Genomic DNA, 21,909 nt, shown 5'->3' with positions numbered 1-21,909 from the left:
TGCGAAAATCCTACTGAAGGAATACTTTCCTCGGTATGGAATGCCTAGAGTCGTGTGGTCAGATAACGGAAGTGAGTTTGTTGGAAGTGTGATGAGGAGTGTGTGTAAGGGCCTTGGAATTAATCAGAAATTCCATAGCGCCAATCATCCCCAGTCAGCTGGATTGGTTGAAGGGTACAATGGCACCCTTAAACTAAAATTAGCGAAGATCCAGGCTACGACTGGACTTTCGTGGCCTGATGCTTTGCCTCTAGCATTACTGTCAACTAGGGCGACTGTACACTCCCGAATAGGGCTTAGTCCCTATGAAATAGTGTTCGGCCGTCCTGCGAATGTGTGGGGGGTTCCTAGGCCAGGTATGTTTGTTGATCTTGAGTACCCGATGTTGATTGACTACTTACATGACTTGACTGCTAAACTGAGGTTAATTCATCAACAGGTTTACGACGCCTTGCCGACGCAGACGGAGGGTCCAGGCCACCAGCTCCAGCCTGGTGATTGGGTTGTCACCCGAAATTTTTCGCGCAAGAAGAATCTGGACCCCCGCTTTGTTGGACCTCACCAGGTGCTTTTGGCCACGAGGACTGCCGTTCGTCTTGAGGGACGGAAGAACTGGGTACATGCTACCCATTGTAAGCGAGTCCCTATTCCTTTGCCGGCAGACCCGTGGGTGAGGAAAGGCATTGCGTCAACAGAAGCAGCGACATTGCCGGCGTTTGTACCTTTCAGTGACGCACAACTTGTTGGTGAACACTCAGTGCAGCAGAAAGCCATTGTTGGAACATTGTCAGCAAAAGACTCAAGACCAAATCAGCAAACTGATCAACAGGACGCTGTCTCTTCGACGGATCCTTTGTTCGACGTGCAGACACGTCCCGGGAAACATCGATATTCTTTGCGTTCTCATACTGAGGACAAATAAATTTTTTTCTTGCTTTGCTGAAACTGATAACTGCAATATCTTCGTTTCCCCTGATCAACTGTGAACAATTCGTATCACTGAAAATTGTTTTGTACATATATCAAGATTTTTTTCTTGTATCTTTTTCCTTCCACAGCTGAATTATTGTGCTAAATAAATACATATTGTGTATTGAGGGCCGTAGGGCCGCGCGCGTACTTCCTTCTGGACAGTAGGTCTTGACGCTAGGTTAAAGGCCGTCGGTTCCTAGGAACTCCTGGGAATTGACTATTGCTGCACAGAACGAAGTGCGTCAAGAAACGTTGCGGACGGTCATAGGGAAATGGCATTTTCAAAGCTGAACGATTTGGAAGGAACGCAGGCGTATAGAGTCAAGCTGCAGAAACTTAGTCGTACGAAATGTTTTGTATCCCAATTGTTTGTATTGTTTTTAACTGCTTCTGCATTTTTGGCGGGTGGGGTGTATTACACTATGTCTTACTTCTTACTTCCTACCCCTACTCCTACTCCTTACCCTAACATTACTTCTACTGCTTCTCCTCATTCCTTTCATATGTTACCAGAACACGAACAGGCTAGACGTGTAGAATTCCGCAACAATTCCTTTATCCAGCTCCTCCATCAGCATCAGTTAGTGGTTAACACTACTAATTGTTGGGTGTGTGGGTTGATGCCACATACTACGGGTAAGGGAATTCCATATCTGGTGTTACCGTATAGTTCCCAAGGGTCAGCTCGAGCATACCAAACAATGCTTCGAAGCGCACTAGGTTTCCACCCCTCTCCAGAACGTTCCCCCAAACCGGGTCCTACCTCATGGCAGTGGGTGGTATCGATGATAATACAGGATTTGGAAGATGAGATCTATGATGCTTATCTCATCCCTAAGGCAGAGGTACAAGCCTATAGGGCACCGAATAGAGGGGAATATAGTACGTTCACTAATGAAAAGCAGCTTAAAAGCTCGTCTCCAATATGGGTCGTACCCCACACTGGTAATCTTTGTCTTGTGGGTCGTGGCTCGCAAGCCTCACTTGGAGTAAGTGCTTGCACTGAAAGTTACGTTCTGTCAATGTCCCCGATCCCTGTGCTTCTGGCTGCCAAGGGTACGTACTTCATCTGTCATGATCGTGCATACACATGGTTGCCCGCAGACTTCATGGGCTCATGTTTTGTTGCAAATCTGTTGCCTCCGACGTTTACTGTAGATGCCGATTATCATAAGACTAGAGTTGTACGAGGCGTAATTAGTGAAGAGGATACTGCCGGTCAAGAGGCAGGAGACTTTTTCAAGGGTTTCCTCCCGTTTTGGGGACCTATGGTTAATAGTAGGAACCTGAGACATTTGACTCGAGTGGTAGAATCGACAGCTAACATTACTGCCAGTGCCCTTGGTAATATCACCACAGAACTTCAGGCGGAGAGACTTATGACATTACAAAACCGTATGGTTTTAGATGTTGTCTTAGCAGATCGCGGTGGGGTATGTAAAGTGATCCATTCGAGCTGTTGCATTTTCATTCCAGATAATGCTCCTACTGTCTATCAAGCCATCTCGAAGTTGCACAAGATCTCCGAATCCATACACGTGGATGTAGGGGATTGGACGCTACTTGGTTGGTTTTGGGGCCTGGTGTCGACTTGGGGTTGGAAGATTCTGACGATCATCGGGGTTGTGGTAGTGTTCCTGTTCACGTGTTGCCTTTGTGTGCAGTGTGGTCCTGCCTTATGTGGCCTCTGTGCTGCAACGTGTATGAGACAACCATCTGTTACCAAGGGGACTCGGTTGGACAGAGCTATGCTACAACGACATCTTGATGGTCTGATGAATATCGAGTATGATTCCGACTAGTGCTTGCCTACATGAGGGCAAAAGGAGCGTCTGAGGTTCCGTGACAATTGTAAGTGGTGTTTTCGACTCACACGAATATGGTCGAGTCTAGTATCTATGAACCGCAAATGACGAGTTTAGCAAGTGTGCGCAGTTTCGCTGTGCTAACTTAAACCGTTCGTTTGTTATGTGGGTTGTCATCTGTACCCACGGGTTCCATCTTAGATACGGCATCCATTTTGTCTCTTGCCCTCAAGTAGCCAGCGAACGGACGCTGTCCGCTTCGCGACCCTGGGACTCCCAAGATATTTGCGGAAGACACATGTTCTTTGAAAGTGTCTTTATGACGAGGGGGATGCTACTGTAAGGCAGATGGCGCCGCTCGAGGCTCATCTTGCCGCACGGGCTTATTGTCTCAGTTGTGCATCTCATTAGGCACGTCCCTTTGATGCCTGTATCTCGTGCTTCTCGACACTCCCCTTTTACACCCTTTCCGATCTCCCCACTGTCTCCGTCTTCCTCTGCACCTGTCTTCGTTCCTGTTTCGATCTACTTTACTGCTGATTGGAATTTGCTAATGGTGGGAAGATGGGTTTTTACAGTTGGGAACCGCCAAATGTTTCCGCACTTATGTTCCGGATCTTGTGTGTTTCAAAGTGATCTAAGCGACCCCTCTGAGAGCGACTTGTGGGAACCAGGTTGTAAACTATTGTGTATCATGTTATCCTATGGGTAGAAACTGTATAAAAGGAGCGATCCACAAATACAATTTGAAGCAGTCTCCCCGAACTACACTCGATGTACTTCTTGTGACTTCTGTGTTCCCTGCAGTAAATAAACCTTGACTCTTTGACGCCGAAGGAAGTGTCCCGTGTCTCTGTGATTTGTACGCCGGAGCAGGTTACCCACGAAGGTTTCAGGTGTTGTGCCCTGGCACCGCTGGGTCCAAAGAACCCAGTCCTTCAATCCCTGTCTCGGTAGTTTAGTATCCGGAAAATCAGGTGGGTGGCCCAGTCTAGGCCTACCAGTGGGGACCCGGTGCACCCTCTCTTCACAGAAATGTGGGGACAGGTCCTCCGCAGTGACGTGTTCACGGAACCACTGCTCCATAAAGTTTGCTGCGTGGGTCCCCTCACCGCGCTCCGGAAGGCCAATGATGCGGATGTTGTTGCGTCGATTGCGGCCCTCCGCATCCTCCAACCGATCCATCATAGATGCAACCTGTTGTTGTAGTTGCTGTATAGAGGTTGTATGGTCCGCCATCGTTGGCCTAAGGTCTGCAATGGCGAGGCCCTGGTCTTTCACTCTGTCGGACAATTTACTATGGTCCCCCTTAAGCAGGGAGAAGTTCGTGTTTAGGGCCCCCAACTGCAGCTCCATTGCCGACCTGGTGTCCCTGATTTCTTTCAGAATTAAGTCCAATTTATCTGCTTGTTGCTCCCCAGCAGGGCCCGATCCAGAGGCCTCCAGCATAGTCCGCCCCATCTCAGCGCCTGATGCTTGGTGCGTGGCTGCTGGTTCTCCTTGACTCTCCGGCACTCTCGCCCCCTTTCGGACCATGTCGAGAAGGAACCGGGTCTGTCCGACCCGTGATATATAGGTTCTGCCCAAGAGGGCGTCACGGGAGAGAATGTGTCTTCGGGGTAGGGTCACCTCCCCACGCCGCCTCACAGATTCCTCCGATCCAAGATGTAGGTCCTGCAGCACGGCACGCCAGGACCAGGAGAGCGGAAATCCAGTAAACCGGAGAGGGAGGGTGGGTGTGCACACCTACTCCAACAAGCACAAAGGCACTGGGTCCGTCCCCTATCGCGCCACCACCGAGCGCTTCGCAAACTGTCCCACGGCCACGCGGGGTCTGTCACACTCTATTTCTTGGGCCAGGACAGGGCCCATGGCGTACAGTGGAAGGTCCCAGCTGGTCATGTTCCGTGCCCCTGCCATCGGCCAAGATGAACAGGAAGGAGTCACAGGGGCAGCACCAGCCCAGTCTGTAGTGTCCCCTCCCTCCCTCAGGCAGAGCCACGGTATCCACGTTGTGCCAATTCGAGTCGGTCCCTGAGGCACCACCGTGGTAGGAGAGGGGTGATAAGAAGGGAGGGGGCGACAGCCCATGCTCCGCCAGTCCTCCAGTGCAGGCCCGCGAATCAGGCAATAGGGGGGGGGCCGTGATGGAATCTGCATCCACCCCTCTCTCGGGGCTCAAGGTTGCCTACCTCCAAGTCCCTCCAATATCGCCTCGGGTCGCCGTCCTCCCGAATCAGGTCGTGCAGAAACAGCTCCAAACATTCAGGGCAGGCCGTGTTTAATGCCGGTCCTCTGAACCACTTCAGGGCTGTTTAGGTGCCCCCCCTCGCTGAAGTAGGTCACTGCCAACGAGGGTCGCACACTCGCAGGTCCCCAGCGGGCCAGGCACCAGCCGGATTCTCAATGCCCGAGGGCTGTGCACTTCTGGTGTCTCCTGTCCCGGCCGGCCGGGCCCCACCGCAACTATAGCCCCCGGTGTACCTCAGGAGAAGGCCGCAACAGGCCCGAATCCTTGTTACAGGCTTTTGGGGCTTACAGCCCCCGTCGGCGGCATGCAAGGTCTCCCGGGGGGCTCCGGTAGTCTTTATCTCCCCACAGCGTTAATACAAAGCAGACAGTCTCCTCGGAACAGGAGAAAGCCCCCAGGCTTGCCCGGAGCTCAGCAACTGCCGACCGCCATCGTGGCTGGCTAGCCACACCCCCCCCAGTAGGATTTAATATTGATTTATATGTATCCCTGCTCTCTAGAGGGACTGCAAATGCTCAACTGTGACTCCTGGAAATAATATGTGAATAGCACGTACATTAAAACTTTTTGGTTACAAATAGTTTATCAATCAAAAGATGCAACATAGAACCTGTTACACACATTTTGTTTTCATACATTGAAGTATTAGACGGGTTACCTTTTTTCTGTTTTAAGTGATTGTGCAAATAAGAAGAAACAATTATTTTCACAAGCCTTTAGTTTATAAACGGGTGTCTGTTAAATTCCCATAATGCACTCAAAGCACACGGAACCTCTCTTCTACTCAACCAAGTGAATTTACCACAAGTGTATAATCATGGTAGCACAAATCAAGGTAGCAATATATTGTGTTACAAAAAAATCATACCAAAATATTGTCTAATAAAATATGGCGACAGTAAATATTGTTATAGCTAACTATAGGTTTATTATACTTAACATATATGTACCTTAACTATATATACATATACCTTCAAAGTGTGTAGGTGTGTAGTTAAGAATAGTAAGTCAATGCTTACCTAGATATATTTACATTCACAACCTTTTGAGTATTGATATTGTAGCTTTTGGAAACTGGATTATTAGAAGTGGTAGATATATATCTACCACCGGCAATGAGGTCAGTAACACAGTCTAGGGCTCTGAATAGGTCTCAGAAAATTATTTCCGTGCTCAGCCCTTGGTATCTAGGCTGTGAGCAGAAAGGCTTAACTTCAGACACAGGTATTTAAAGCATTTGAAAACAGCAATTCAGTAAATATCTAAGACAGAACAGACAATATAAATCCATCTCCAATTTATAAAAATACAAAATAGTTTTGTCTTTGTAACAACACCAAAATGACAAAAAAAATGTAGGGAACCAGAGATATGAATGTATAAAGATTCAACACTAAATAGCACATACAAACCTATAGCGCCTATTTGGAAATCTGGTCGCACTTGACCGGGACAAAATCAAAGTTTCAGGCTGCCCACAATGGACCCCTTTTTATCTTCTGACTTAGAAACTATTATGGAGCTTTTTCTGCTCGGTCCCTCAAGGCTCTTCACCTGTCTGGGTTCAGTGAGGGGTCGCCAGCTTGACTTTCAACAAACTGCCGGTCAAACTCTGGAAGTCGGACCTCCTGAGCTTTTCAGCGGGATGAACCAGGGATCCAGGCTAGCTCGTGGTTGAAGGTGGGCGGCTTGACTCTCGCAGTGGAGCCAGTTCAAGTGTTTACCTTCAGACGTAGAAACTTTTCTGGAGGCTTTTCTGCTGGGGTCCCTCAATGCTCTGCACCAAGCCAGGTTGGGTGAGGGTTTGCCAGCTTGTTTTCCAGAGAGCTCCTTGTCAAACTCTGTAAATTGGACCTCTAGAGCTTTTCAGCAAGGTGATCCAGCAGGCAAGGCCGGCTCGTGGTTGATGTTCGCCAGCTTGGCTCTCCAGGTTGAGTCGGTCCACTTATGGAGCTTTTTTTCAAAGTTGCTCCATACCTCTCCAAACTTCTGGAACTTCTTCCTGAAGTTCCTCTGTTGTCTCCAAAGTGTCCAAAACACAATCCAAGGGGCTGGAATTTCCAAAATGGTCCCTGAAAGTTTGGGACTTCAGTCCCTATAATCCACTTGGCAGTACCATTACAAATCCACTGGACACAAACCAGGTTGAGAATTCTTTATGGTGATGGTCCAGGTGAGCTGTTAACTTGTAGCTTGCAGAGAGTCCACTCTTTAGTCCTCTTGCAGGCAGTTAGTTCCTCAGGACTGTAGTTCCAGATTGTGCTACAGGCGCAGTCAGTCAGAGTGTAGAACCTGGTTGGTGCAAATCAAACTTCCAACATGAGCCTTTCTTCTTCTCTTAGTTTCAAGGAGTAGATCAGAGAGGCTTTGCCCCTCTTAGATACTTTTTCAGTGTTCTCTGGGGTCAGGAACGAGTGCTCTCCTGTCCAATGGGATGCAGGGAAGCAACCCAGAGCATGACCACTTCCTCCAAAGTGTGGCACTATGGTTTCCCAGAGAGCACTATTCTTCCAAAATTCAATATGGCTGAAATCTCAGCAGAGGAGCAAGAACTAGCTGAATCTACCTTCAGTATGGCTCATTTCCATAGATCTCCTCCCCCTGGCATCTGCAAATTCCATCCTTAAGCCTGCCATCTGGCTGTTTTCAGAGGGGATGGGGTAGATGGACCTGGCTATCTCTTCCTGTCCCCTTCTGCCTTTGAAGCTGATGCGTTACGACCCTTCCCCTTGCTCTGGCATTCCTGTGTAGCAGAGTCCTCTTCCAAGAGAAAGCCTCTCTCCCTGGATGCCACTTATCACTTCATCAAAGCTGCCTGGCTAATCCTCTTAACTCTGACCAATCAGGGGAGACCACAGGAAGGCTGCATTTTGGCTTACAGACAAAAAAGTCTTGTTACTTCTTTTCTGTATATTTTTGGAACAATTCAACAATAGCATATTGTTAGATTTATCAATAACTTTCTGCTAAGTCCTCGTATGATATTTTTTTGGTAATACCTCATAGTAGTTATGAGTTCATAAACTATTGCACTGTTAACCTTTGTGGCTGGGGATCTACAATGGGGGAAATTAAATGTCTGATTTTCAAACACCAGGAGTTATAAAACATCCTTTATAAGGACTCTGCTTATATCTACAGGACCCCCTAACCCTGAGATACCTAGGGGACACTTTAGGGTTTCTGAATATGCAAACATAATGTAGATCCCCAACTTCACAGTGCTCCTAGTACAAATGCCAATTAGGGAAGCACTTTACTCCAGTGGGGGAAGTCAAATGTTATATTTCCTCAGGGCATATCAACCCTCTTTTGTAAGGGTACTCCTTATAACTACATGATCCCCACACCCCTGGAAAAAGAACAATTGATGGACAGAATGCATTCACCCCAGTACAGAGATCTCGGCCTAAATCAATTGTTTTTTTGCTCGCCTTGCTATTCCAGTTTGGACCCAGCTATACGCAAATCAGTCTTGACCCTGTGCCCAATGGGAACAGTAAAGCCCAAACTGCCAGGCCAGGTCCTCTCTGGACTGGAAACAAGCATCCTAGTACCAATTTTGGAGTTTCACCCCTCTTCAGCCAGGATAGATTGACTCCAGTGGCATGGAGAGCATGAAACCCACATCTGGGCATAACTGTCCGACTCCGGGTGACAAATGCAAAAAGAACAATTGATGTACAGAATGCAGAACAATGTCATATATTCACCCCAATACAGAGGTCTGGGCCTAAATCCATTGATTGTTTGCTCACCATGCCATTCCAGTTTGGACCCAGCGCCCAATGTGAACAGTCCGGCCCGAACTGCCAGGCCAGGTCCAGACGTGGGTCCCGGGCTCACTCTGCCACTGGATTCAAGCTTTCCTGGCAGATGAGGGGTGAAACCCCGAAACCGGTCTTAGGATGTTTGTTTCTGCTCCAGGAAGAACCTGGCTTGACATTTCGTGCTGGACTGTTCCCATGATGCACAGGGTCAAGCTGATTTGCCTATAGCCAGGTCTAAACTGCAGTGGCATGGTGAGCAAAATATTAATGGATTTAACCCAGACCTGTTGACTGGGGGTGAATGTTTTGATTTGTTCTGCATTTCGTCCATCAATTGTGTGTCTTTTGCTTTCTCACCCTCAATGAGCCGGGTATGTTCAGCCATGGATCCCAGGCTCCCTGTGCCACTGGATTCAAGCTATCCTGACTGATGAGGGGTAAAACCCCAAAACCGGTCATAGGATGCTTGTTTCCGGTTCAGGGAGGACCTGGCTTGGCAGTTCGGGCTGGACTGTTCCCATGAGGCACAGGGTCAAGCTATTTTGCCTATAGCCAGGTCTAAACTGCGGTGGCATGGTGAGCAAAAGAATAATGGATTTAACCCAGATCTCTTGACTGGGGGTGAATGTTTTGATTAGTTCTGCATTCAGTCCATCAATTGTGTGTCTTTTGCTTTCTCACCCTAAATGTGCCGGGTATGCCCCGACATGGGTCCCAGGCTTCCTGTGCCACTGGATTCAAGCTATCCTGCATGAGAGGTGAAACCCCAAAACCGGTCAAAGGATGCTTGTTTCTGATCGAGGGAGGTCCTGGCTTGGCAGTTCGGGCTGGACTGTTCCCATGAGGCACAGGGTCAAGACGGATTTGCATATGGCCAGGTCTAAACTGGGGTGTCATGGTGAGCAAAAGAATGATGGATTTAACTCAGATCTCTTGACTGGGGTTGAATGTTTTGATTTGTTCTAGATTCTGTCATCAATTGAGTGTCTTTTGCCTTCTCCCCCACCCCTGGGACATATGGAGTAGACGCTGAGGATACCTAATATGCCACAATATTATAGTTTATACATAGGCTTTCCTGTTTTCAGTTTCTATTTTTGGTAAATTCTGGTGGGGTTTTTTCAGTTTTTTCAATACCTTAAAAAACTGTGTTTATCAGTGGTTACACACTTTCGTGCCATTAAAAACAACAGAAACAGTGTTTTTCCAGTGTTAATGGAATTTTAATTCAATTTTAATTATTTCTTACTTTATGCACTGATAGTGCATGTGTATAGGTAGCGTTTGCACAGGGTATATAAGGTCCAAATACATCTTTACTGCCCCAGAATGGACTACAAAGTTAATAGCATTCTTCATTAACTCTGAAGATTGTAAAGATGCTTTCAGTATACCATCTAGCAAGTGACAAGGATCTGTTACAGGGAAGCACTTCAGCTCAGGTATCAATTTTGACAGACCACCATACAACCTTTTCCTATACATAGCTGAATTACTACAAATACAAACAATATCACTCACTTTATTGAACTTTGATGGAATTTTTCTCAGCAGCATTCCAAGTGACACTGCGTTCAATATTTACCAAACACCTGGTGTCATGTTTTCACCACAATTTCAGATGCTGGGTGACAACATTCTTTTCACATATACCTGTCACTACATCTTACATTGAATGTTTAAAGACTTTGGTGTTTGGCAATTCACTTACAATCAATACTGACTCACTAGAAAAGGAGGCTGACGTATCAAAGGATTTCACCCATTCTCTGTCTGTGGGTAAATGTGATGGTACATATTAGGAAAGATTCTTATGAAACCAGCCATTTTACCTATTGGTGAAATTAAATGTAGCCAACATTTGAAACCTGACTTTCATATTTCCCGATTCTCGACAGTTTATAAAATAACTAAATAAGACCTAAAACATGCTTCTAAACCCTGCATGTTTAGACCGAAGACCACAAAACTAAAAAAAGCAGAAATAAGAAGAGGCAATGTTTTAGTGACATCCCCGAACAACAAAATTCAAGCCGAATAATGTTAGCCCAGTCTTTCTTGATGCTACCTTGTATGACAAAGTTACATTGTATTGGCCCCTTCAGGAAGAAAAAAAAATTACTCTTTCACTCATCATTTTCCTTTGCATGAATGGCACTTACTTTGTGGTTGCAAAGACGTTTTTTCAGTGTTTATATGTTAATACCAGTGATGGTAATTTTCCTTTCGGTGGGGTTTTATCAGTTATTATAGGTTTAAGCCTAAAACCAGATAGCCTATTTATATATTTATAAGTGCCACTACCACCAAAGTCAAGTTTGGGCACAATTTACATATGAAAGCAGTGCTGCAACACAGGGCTGCTTTTAAAGTACCCCAGGCTCTCAGCAGTGCACACAAGCAAGTGCAGAAAAGGCTGCTGGCCTCTAAACTGCCATGCCTTGTTATGTACTACGGACTTAAAGCATTTTTCATCCCCCTGCCCCACTATGTACTAGGGACTTATAGGGTAGGTCATGCCAATCATATGGGTAGCCTAAACCAATGGGGTTGATTACGATGTCAGTCAGAAAGCATTCCGACGGAATCGGTCTCGGAATGGTTTCTGACCAAATTGGATTTAGCGAGTCCAATTGAATGATTACAATTGTTCCAGATACCATTCGGTCGAACTCCTATTGACTTCAATGGCAGCCTGTGTTCCGACCGGATAGACAGGCTCTCATTGAAGAAAGGGGTGGCTGGGGAAAATCGTGCACCCTGTGGCCGGCACTGCATGGTGCCTGCCACTCTGTGCATGGTCTGAAAGGGGCTCCCTTGTGCATGGTCTGAAAGGTTGTCCCTTGGTTACCCCCACAAGCCCCATTTGTAAGGCTCCGGGAGAAGGGATGCCTGCTATGGGCCCCCAAAGTCATAATCCAACAGCTGATCCGCGTCAGAACAACCGATTCGGAAAGGCTGTCTGAATCCGACCTCGTAATTGCTCAGTCGGAAATGCTGTAATCTCTGATTGACTCAGTTTCTCCGAATGCCATCCGGAACCAAGTCAGAACCGAATCGGAAAGTCTGAACGCTTTCCAAACATCGGCATCGGTGATTTGGAAAGCTTTCTGAATCAGTTGGAAGGACAGGTTCCGAATCGGACTTGGCAGACCCGAATCAGATTCGGAGCCTTTCTGATTGACATCGTAATCAACCCCATAGTGTATCATAATGTGTGTGTGTATTTCCACTTTGGTTTCACCATAGCACTGCCCCTGGACCATGTTAAAAAGAGCCCAGGGACAGTCAGAGTAAGTTACCACCAGTACCAGTCACCAGAAAATGAGGGTGGCCAGGGAACAGGATGACTTTGCAACACTAACATATTTTTGTACGACAACATTTTTGTTAACAACGTTCCATATAAAAGGAAATGTACAGTATTTGTTGATCAGAAATGCATGTGCATTTTACCATGTACTCTTCATACATAGATATTTTCATACTTTTGTGAATTATGCCAGAAAAACTTATTTTTTTAAATTTAATTATTACAGTTGAGAAAAGCAAACATGCAGGGGAACATTTTTCCAACATTTTATTGTTTTGTGGAAAACCTTTAATTTGCATCTGCACAGCCTTTAATATGTGCCTCTCAGGTCCTGGACATTTGGTGTGGCAAACGGGCTCTTTAAATAAAGCTTTTAGGCTTTTGTGGCCTGTTTGCATGGAGACTGGGTTGCTTGCACCACAATTCAGGGCTAGCCGACACCAGCCCATCGCTTTTCACAGCAAACATCGATTGCCCGCGGAGGACCTCCAACACAAAGAACCAGCCCACCTGTTGCAAATCCGAGCCTGCTCCTTGCACCATACAGACCACGGCCTATGAGGCTCATCTTGCTCCTCGCAACCATCTCCAACGTGAACAGGACTCTTGGCACAAAACTTGAAAATGTAAATCTTCAGCAGGACTAATCTGTGATTGTATCTGACCTGCATTCCATTGAACTTTTGACTTTGACCCAGTCAAGCGTGACAAGATAGCCGCATTTGGTGCTTTATGCTTTTAGGTGCTATTTTACAGTTTATTCTTTAAAAATTCATAACTCTGGTTTTGCTGATTAGGTGTTTGTCAATTTGGTCTTGTTTTATTTATTAGATTAAGCTCTATTTTTCTAACTAAGTGTTGGGTCCTATTTCTGTGGTGTTTTCTCTTTAATACTGTTTGAATTGTTGTGCAAATACTTTACACATTGCCTCTGAGTTAAGCCTAACCACTCTATGCCAAGCTAAAAGGGGGTGAGCACGGAGTGTGGCCAGGACGCCTGCCAAGGTGGCCACGTAGTCTTGGAGCTCTGTCAGACCCCTCCCAATTATAATGATTTAATTTACTAAAACCCTCATTGCCTCCCTCAGAAGCCACAGCACAGGTGGAGGCAATGACATAGCACGCATATCCAAAGATTTGGCGCTCTGGAGACTTCCGGAATCACCGATTGAAGAACTTCTTGGGCACCATGGCCGGAGCTTTAAGTGCATCCAGGAGGACGTCTCCTCCCACACGCTAACATGACGCCCAACGGCCTCGGACAACAAAAACCTACCGCTGACCTAAACCTGGACGGGTTCAGCAGGCTCAACATTGGGCCGCATCAACAGAACTGTGTTCTACATGCGGTCCTAAATGCCAAGGAGTAGTGCTCCCCAGCCCGCCAGAGAACTGCTGTGAGGTAGGCCATCGCCATTTTCATCAGCGGCCTACGCATGCTCCTCAGACTAATAAATGGCAGCGGCACTCGCATAGGCTCCAGCGCCCTGCAACCCATTGTAACGCTAAGTAAATACCTTGACCAAGACACACCTCAGAGCCAAATCGGCGGCACAGGCTGGGCTTCTGGGACCACAGGCTGGGGCATTTCTTCAAATACCACACTCAGAGCTGTGCAGATGGACACAGGTGTCAGTCACTCGGTCGGGAAACGATGACGGAGGCTCTCCTCTGTGCCGCGGTGGTGCGAGCACGTCTCCCATCAGCAGACTGAAGCGGTCCCACACCCCCATTTGCCAGCGCCCAACCACACCTGATAGGCCCTCACCAATCAACCACAGCCGCCACCACTTATCAGACCAGTGCACCACAGACGTTCTTTTACCAGCGAGAGGAATCTGGAGTGTTGAAGATATTGCTGGGCCTTGGAGTAGCTGTTCCCAACCCCGATTCACCTAACCAATGCTTCTCAAAGGTCACCCCCCCTGGGGCCTATATATGTTGAAACAAAATATTGACTGATATCAAGACGTGGGTCCCATAGCAGGACAGTAGTACAGAGTTTGGCCACCTACATGGGTAGCCCCATTGGCAGGCTCACCACCCATTAAAAGTACCTGACTTCTTCAGAGAGATTTGCAACCAAGGCCTGTGTCAACTAGGCAGCTACCCGTAGGCAGTCCCATTATCTGCGACGTTTAAAACTGGTTGGGAAAACGAGCCCTGAAAAAAAACCCTAGATTGGGGCAGATCCACTGGACTACTGACGCTGAGTGGGGCCATTAATCAGGCACCCAGAGTAGACATCTAGCTCTACAACAGTACCCTTGACCTTGGCATCCTCATTGGCGCCCAGCTTGCACGCACCTCCCAGCGACCCGGCTGCTCCCAAGTACACTTCATAAGTGAGGCTACGCTTTTCACACATTTCCCCAGCGCACTTTGGTGATACTACTGGTTCAGGACAGGTAGAAGGAGGGGAACATCCAGAAATAGAAATGGCTGCACAAGGGTACAACACGATCCTGGCAGAGCTACGTGCAGGTTTTAAGGGACTGGACACTCGTTTTGAATCTCTAGACAAGCGCCTGGGGGACATGGTGGCATGGCTGGACAAACACGATGGCCGCCTGGACACAGTGGAGGGCAGGGTATCGGACCTCAAAGATGGCGCTGACTAAACAACTAAAAGACTGGAATGACCAACGCTTTGGAGAATGAAGCTATGGAAATCAAGAGCAGGCCAAACAACATTCGAATAACTGGGGCACACAAATCCACCGACACGCGTCACCTCGATGGCTTTGTTGAACAACTATTGGCAGATCTAATTGGCAGAGATTCATTCTCCCCGGCGACTTGGTGGAGAGAGCCCACCGATCTCTAGGGCGTTCGTACGAACGCTGATTGCCCTCCCCGATCCATAATTGCTCGCCTGCTCACCTTTTTAGGACAGAGACAATGTGCTGCGACTGTCAAGAGAAAAGGGCCCACTCCACTGGCAGGGTGCAAAAGCCAACAATTTACATGTATCTATTCTACACCATCATTGTCTAGGAAGCCTGGCAAAAGTTCTCTGAGTTAAGACCACCCTCAGGAACCTGGGACTGAGCTATGGCATGCTGTGCCCAGCACACCTGAGGGTGGACATTGATGGCAGGTCCCGGATTTTCAAAACACCATCAGAGGTGCATGAGTTCTATCAAACACTGTCCAAAAAGAAGAGAAACCAAGTACCTACCTCCCCAAACAGATCACCTCCATGCCTCGGCTTCGGTGTCAGTGCAGACTTATTTTCATCTAGCTAGTTTGATGGAACTGTTGAGATGAAAATGTTAATTTAGAAGTTGAGGGATATTGCAGGCCAAGGTAAAATTGTGATTGTTTTTTATTGCATGCCAAAAGTGACAGCCTTTATTACGTATTGGAGGTTCTGGCGTAGCGCCACCATCTCCCCAGTGTTGATACACTAGAGCTCTAAGTAGATAGTTCTTGCTACATTTTGGGTACGTAATTTGGGTATGAGTTTTCCCTATATTATGAGAGATGGGGAAACCCAGACACAAAAAACAGAGCATTAATGGATCTTAAGCAGGAACATACTCTAGAAGACATCTGGCCCCATCTATACCCCGCACAAGCAGCATACACACAGTATTTGGCATATCACTACACCTGCACCCGTCTGGACTACTGGTTGCTGTCGCCCAGTTTAATAAACTGGACAGTATCCATGCAACATTTACCCCGTACCCTATCAGATTACTCACTAGCACTAGTATGGATGCGCATGGTAGGTGGATCAGAACGCAAATGTAGATGTCCCGACACAGCCCTAAGGGACAAAGTATTCAAGTCAGAAATGCGCCAAGCAATGGTGGATTATTTGGAACTGAATGAGGGTACTGTGTCTACAAGGGCCACTTTGTGGGAGACCTTTAAGGCTTATGTTAGAGGGATTTGCATCTCCAAATATGCTGGCGTACTCAGAGACCTTCGACATACACTCACCAGGTTACAACAACAAAAAGTAGACCAAACACAAAAATCACACCCCCAATCAATGTACACGACACTCTTAAATTGATGACAGAATCTCACGGCGCCTTGATGCCTTCGGGTTTAGTTGCGCTGTACAAATCTTCAATTCATTCAATTCAGACAGGAAGGCACACTATTTGGGAAAATATGCAAGTGCGAGAAGACTTGGGGAGGGTGCGCGCCCGCGACACACATTAGCACACATACTACAGTCCCCCTGGAGGCCAGCCATATAAAGCTGTGCTTCAACGACCAGATGGTGCCAGGGCAACAGATACGAGCCATATACAGGACACTGTGCTCACCTACTACACAGACTTATACACATCCTGTTCCCCCGAGGCATGGTTAGATAGCGTGCACCGCCAGTTTCTAAGTGAACCATTTACGGAAGAGGAAGTTACCCAAGCAATAGATGCTCCAAAGCACCAGGCCTTAATAGGTTTCCGGGTTGCTTCTATAAAGCATATAAACACTTACTCGCCCCCTATTTCTTGGAAGTGTATCAGAAAGCAATGGAAAATGGCATTCTCCCTCCACCCTCTGAGAAGCAGTAATATTCCTACTCCCAAACCAGGAGAGACCTGTGACATTGCGAGTCCTACCACCTGTTATCCTTATTGAACTTTGAGAACAAAATGCTCGCCAAAATGTTAGCCAGCAGACTTTCTCTCATAATGAATCAGATCACTTCACCTGCTCAATCATGGTTTGTCCCACATAAATCCACAGCACTGAACATACAGACACTCTTTGCAGAATTTCACCAGCTACCCCTGCTGCTGCCATACTGTTGGATGCTGAAAAAGCATTCAACTCCCTGGAAGTGTTGTTTTTACATTCAACGCTTCAAAGAATGGGCATTCCAGGAAAGTTCACTTCCATCATTCGCTCACTATACACTAAACTAAACTCACTGCCCTTCTACGACTAAACGGGACGCTAACTAGAGCATTCCAGTCTACAAGTGGGACTAGACAGGGATGCCCGCTGTCTCCCTTACTGTTTGTGATTGCACTGGACCACATCACCTACAGGAATGACACATTCACAGATGACTCCAACTGAAAACTCGCCCTCTGCTCGTCACTCTATACGTGGATGACATATGTCAGACAAACTAGCGATAACCTTGACCCCACCCTTAGAGAGGTAGGCAGATTTGTGGCGCTCTCTGGCCGACAATTTAACTGGGGCAAGCCTGAGATGCTTCCACTGACTCTGTGCACCCGGACGATCGCCACTGAATAACCCCTAGTACGTTGTGAAGACGTAGTAAAATATCTAGGGATACATATCCACAGCGGCCCAGAACAGACTGAACTACGTTGCTGCATACGACAAGCTGACCAGTGAAGTTGAAAGTTGGTTAAAACTACCAATAGCGATGCTAGGCAGAATTGCCATAATTAAAATGGCGTGTGCTTCCAAAATTCCTAGACCTGTTTCACCATATACCTATCTCTCTGACTCCTCCTTCTTTACAGAATTATGTACACCACTCTTACACCTAGTATGGGGCAATAAACAGCCTAGGATTAAATGGGACACCATGGCGATGCCCTACGAAGGCGGTGGGTTCGGGGTCCTGTGTTTTCAAATGTACTACTTGGTGGCTCAGTGTAGTTTTGCTAGGAATTGGTACCATCCGGACGCCAGGATCCCACACATCAAACCTAAAGCGGATCACATACACCTGATTCTGCTTTCAGCAATCTTATCGGAAGGTCTAAAATGAGACCCACAAGATATCCAAACTGTTTCAACAACTAGCTGGGCTTGGAGGAAATTAGTCAGATCCACAGGTGACCATTTACTTTACTCACCAGCCCTCCCTCTGGCAGGCAACACCTAGTTGCCCATCACACACTCACTAAATTCACCCTTGACCCAATGAGTGCCCTAAACCCCCAAGGCCATGTGTTCTCTCGGACAGACGGCGCTAGACTGCACAGTGCACACAGATGGATAATTTCATATTACACAGGCTACAGAATACTTTACGTGCACAACTCCTCAGATTCCCACTCGAGCCACTCAACTTCACCCCCTTGACTTTACTCATCAAAGATCCGGGTGGGGAACACCTAATGTCTAAACTATGCCAGGCTTGCATCCTATTACTTCCCACTAAGTATTCTGGAATAAGAGAGCCATGGGAGCGGGACCTGGGCCATGCTATATCTGATTTCCAATGGCAGTACTGCTGCACACAAACACATAAAATCTCCATGATTCACCGTCACAAGCTGCTGCATTTTAAATTCTTATGGTGGGCATACATCACCCCCTCAGGATATACAAGGTATAGACAATGCTTGCTTGCTTGCTTGCATGTCTTAAATGCCAGGCTCCCCTTGCAGACTTTATACACATGACCTGGACTTACATTAAAATAGTGGGTTTCGGGACAGCTGTAAACACTGAATTATCACGCATCATACACCAGACACTTACACCGACCCATTGAAGGTGCTACTTGATTTGTGCATACCTCCCAAAAGCAATACGCAGATAGGTGGCGATAGCCCTGATGCTAGCAAACCCGGAAATTGCAATATGCTGGGATGACAAACACCCACCGACATTGAAATGCTGGATGGACAGCTGATATTTTGCAGCACCAACAGTGATATCTAGTCTCAACTTCAACAGATTACGTCACGCCCAAGTGACATCTGGCAACCACTCCAAACATATTTTCTAGAAACACAAAATGACTCAGAGCACACCTCAGACTCGGTTCCCTAACAAGATACGCACACAGAGCCCATGCCCTATTAATAATACCCATTGTATGACTCCGGCCCATACTTGCTCAAGCAGTGTGTAAATAATTAGCAGAAGTTGTAAAATGGACACAATGAAATTACTGTAAGTAGAATTGTCATCAATGTCATCAGAAATATAACATGGTATAGGGCTTAAATCTGTCATAATCCTGTGGTTTGCTAACTGTATATAAAAAGAAAATAAAGTTAAAAAAAAAACAAAAAACTGGGGTTGAGCACAGGTTCATTTATAGTTTCCTCATGTCTTACCCTGACAAGGATTGTGTTTGCTGCTTGACCAGGGCTCCCACCCCAGTCATTCAGCATCCCAATTTCTCACACTAGCCTAGACCACACTGTAGGTGAGAGATAGTTGATGGCATTTCTAGAGTGGCTAAATAAAAGTGGGTGACATAGAAAGTAAGGTGAATGATGTCAAAGGGAGGTTGAATTTAAAGGCAGTGAGGAAAGCAGGCACTGAATTGGCAGTTCAAACACTGCAGAGGAGAACTACCCTACTTTAGCCATTTTCAACCTTAACAAAAGAGACTTCTAAATTAGTGGATGAATTCCAGAGCTATCTAAACACATCCATCATCAATGTTGAGAATATGGTAGGATGTAAAGGCAAACAAATGCTAATAGGTGGCCAATATTAGATTTTTGGGTTGGTTGGCAAGACCTTTCAAGTAAGAACAGATTAGCACAGCTCTTTTAAGGCTTAAGTCTGTCACAGAATCCGTGGAATATTTTACTGCTGCTTAGACTGTTGTTGTGAAGGTAGAAATAGTGCTGTCTGTAACAAAAAAGCATAATGATGTAGGTAATCAAGGTACTGTACTGCTGAATGTTCATGTCAACATTTTAGAGCGATCTGGTCATATGATGGACTACAAGACAGCAGCCAGTGTCCCACATTGATACCAGAATACTCTTTTTCTCTAATGTTAGTTTCATTAAGTCTGCCAGGATCAGATGAATAGAAAGTGGTAATTAGGGCAAAAACTACTCAGTGTTCTAGACCTGACTTTTTAGGGTTGGCGCTAGCCAAGGCTTTTTGATTTTTACTAAAATTATATTTATAATATACTCCCTTAATAGGGACTTTTGGGCACCTCTTTTCATCCATTTCATCCATTGGTCTGTTGTGTTCACATTTTGCTTTCCTTATTTCCTTATTTCTTGCTTTTTTTCTTCTATCTTTCTTTTTGTTTTCCTTCTTTTTGTATTCATTCTATCTTTCAATTTTTCTTTCTTTCATACCCTTTTTCTTTTTTGAAATTTTTCCTTCTTTCTTTCCGTACCTTTCTCTCCATTTCCTACCTCTTGCTTACCTTACTTCTTTTTTCTTTTCTTCTTTCATTTTTCCTACTTTCTTCCTTTCCTTATTTTTTCTTTCTCTTCTTTAATTGATTTTCCTTTTTGCTTTCTTACCTTCCTTGTCATCTTGCTTTCTTTGCCTTCATTCTTTCTTTTCTTGCCTTTTTCTTGCAGTTTCTTTTTTCTTCATTCATTCTTATTGCCTCCCTTCTCTCTTGCCTTCGTTCTTCTTACTTGCATTATTTCATCATTGTAAATCAATGTGGAAAGGATAACTGGTCCTGCATAACCAAGGTCTGCAGGTGGATCGGTAGGTGTCTCCCAAATAAAAGACCCTCATACACGTGTTTTTTCAGAGTCGTGTAGCGGTATATGATGTGTCCCCGCTTCTTGTAACACGTGTCCGTGCGTAATCCTTGGGTCAGTTTTTGTTTGCACCCTCCGCCAGGAGGTTGTACCATTGGTTAAAACAGTAGTGATGGTGAATAAGGGAAATAGTGCTATAAAGGGGTTCTAAAATACCCGGACAGCCAGAGGTTCAACTTTAATATTTCTGGATTCGGGTTAAAGGTTAAGGCGTGTCGCTATGGAATTATTTAGGAATTCTAGGGCACTAATCTTGTTAGGTTAAAAGTGGTCGACATGTTTCAGCCTTATCTGCCTATTGGTCAGTCGGCTTTCCTCAGGACCATAAAGTGATTAAGTGAAAAAAAGGGGAAAAGGTAAATTTGTAACCTGATTAGTTTTGTGGTAGTAGGTCACATTGTACCTCTACATTATGTAAGACTTGTCTCCTCGGGAACCATGGCAGTTAGGGGGAGGCTTCACTCTAGCCTTCAAACACCCGTCTAGCAGCTTGGTAGGGCCGGGCGGAGCACCCCGGAGCTCAGGAAGGTGTTTTAATAAAACGTCCAGAAAAGGCGTTAGATGACCAGTACCTGAGGCTGCTCCTACCCTTCCGAATTCTTCTCAGAACTAAAAAATTTAGGAGGAGCCAGATTGCTTCTTCCTGTGACACTACGAAAGCCTGCTGAGCCGCCTTTCTCTTTCGTTTCGAATAACCAGATTTGTGTACTCGAATTCTCTTCCTTTGCTTGCAATAATATATATGCCTGTACCAGCGGGCCAGCAGTGGATAGGGAAAAAAAGAAGCCAATCAGGAACCAGGAGAAACGCAGGCGCTGAGGCCAGTGAAGAGGGGGGGGGGGGGTCAGGGTGTTTGGAAGTGGAATAGAGCTGGAGGCCACCAAATCCTGCCAGGGGCCGCCACGCAAATATGTATCCATCCTAAGAGGATTATTATATTGAGGATATATATTGGTGTGGCGGCCCCTGGGGTTAAGTGGCACAGCTTGCACATGTCTAAGGCCGCCCCTGACAGTACCAACAGAGCAAACTCCTGCAAGTGTGAAAATCCTGACTATTCCAGATCGCCAGAGCTGCAAGAAAAACTTAGACAACAGGTATTAGTTATTTTGAATGTTTATCACATTAATAAATAACTGTTGTTGTGCTCATCTCTAAGTTAGACAAACATCGCTACCAAGTGGTAGACTGTCAAAAGTGCTGGTGATGACAATTCATTGATGGCACCGAGCACTGGAAACCTCCGGACTCAAATTTAGCACTGAGGGTATCCCTCAATTGCAGCAGTGTGAGAGATTAGGTGCCCCCACGCACAGGGAAAAATACCATGTACGTTTCAAGGACAAAGGAAAAAAATGAC

At 46.2% G+C, this 21,909-nt stretch overlaps 1 protein-coding gene across 1 annotated transcript in view; it reads right to left on the bottom strand.

Moving 5' to 3' along the window:
• LOC147718790 (connector enhancer of kinase suppressor of ras 2-like) overlaps positions 1-21,909 on the bottom strand; it is a 1,944,591-nt gene that overhangs the window by 758,736 nt on the left and 1,163,946 nt on the right. The window contains exon 13 of the mRNA XM_086967239.1: positions 7,699-7,706. Coding sequence (XP_086823365.1) covers positions 7,699-7,706 — 8 coding nt within the window. The remainder of the gene's footprint in view (positions 1-7,698; positions 7,707-21,909) is intronic.

Source organism: Lissotriton vulgaris, chromosome 4_1 (genome assembly GCF_964263255.1).
Source record: "Lissotriton vulgaris chromosome 4_1, aLisVul1.2, whole genome shotgun sequence".
In the NCBI taxonomy this organism is placed as follows: domain Eukaryota; kingdom Metazoa; phylum Chordata; class Amphibia; order Caudata; family Salamandridae; genus Lissotriton; species Lissotriton vulgaris.
The sequence above is the reverse complement of the archived record's forward strand: the minus strand, read 5'-3'. Positions and strand labels throughout refer to the sequence as shown.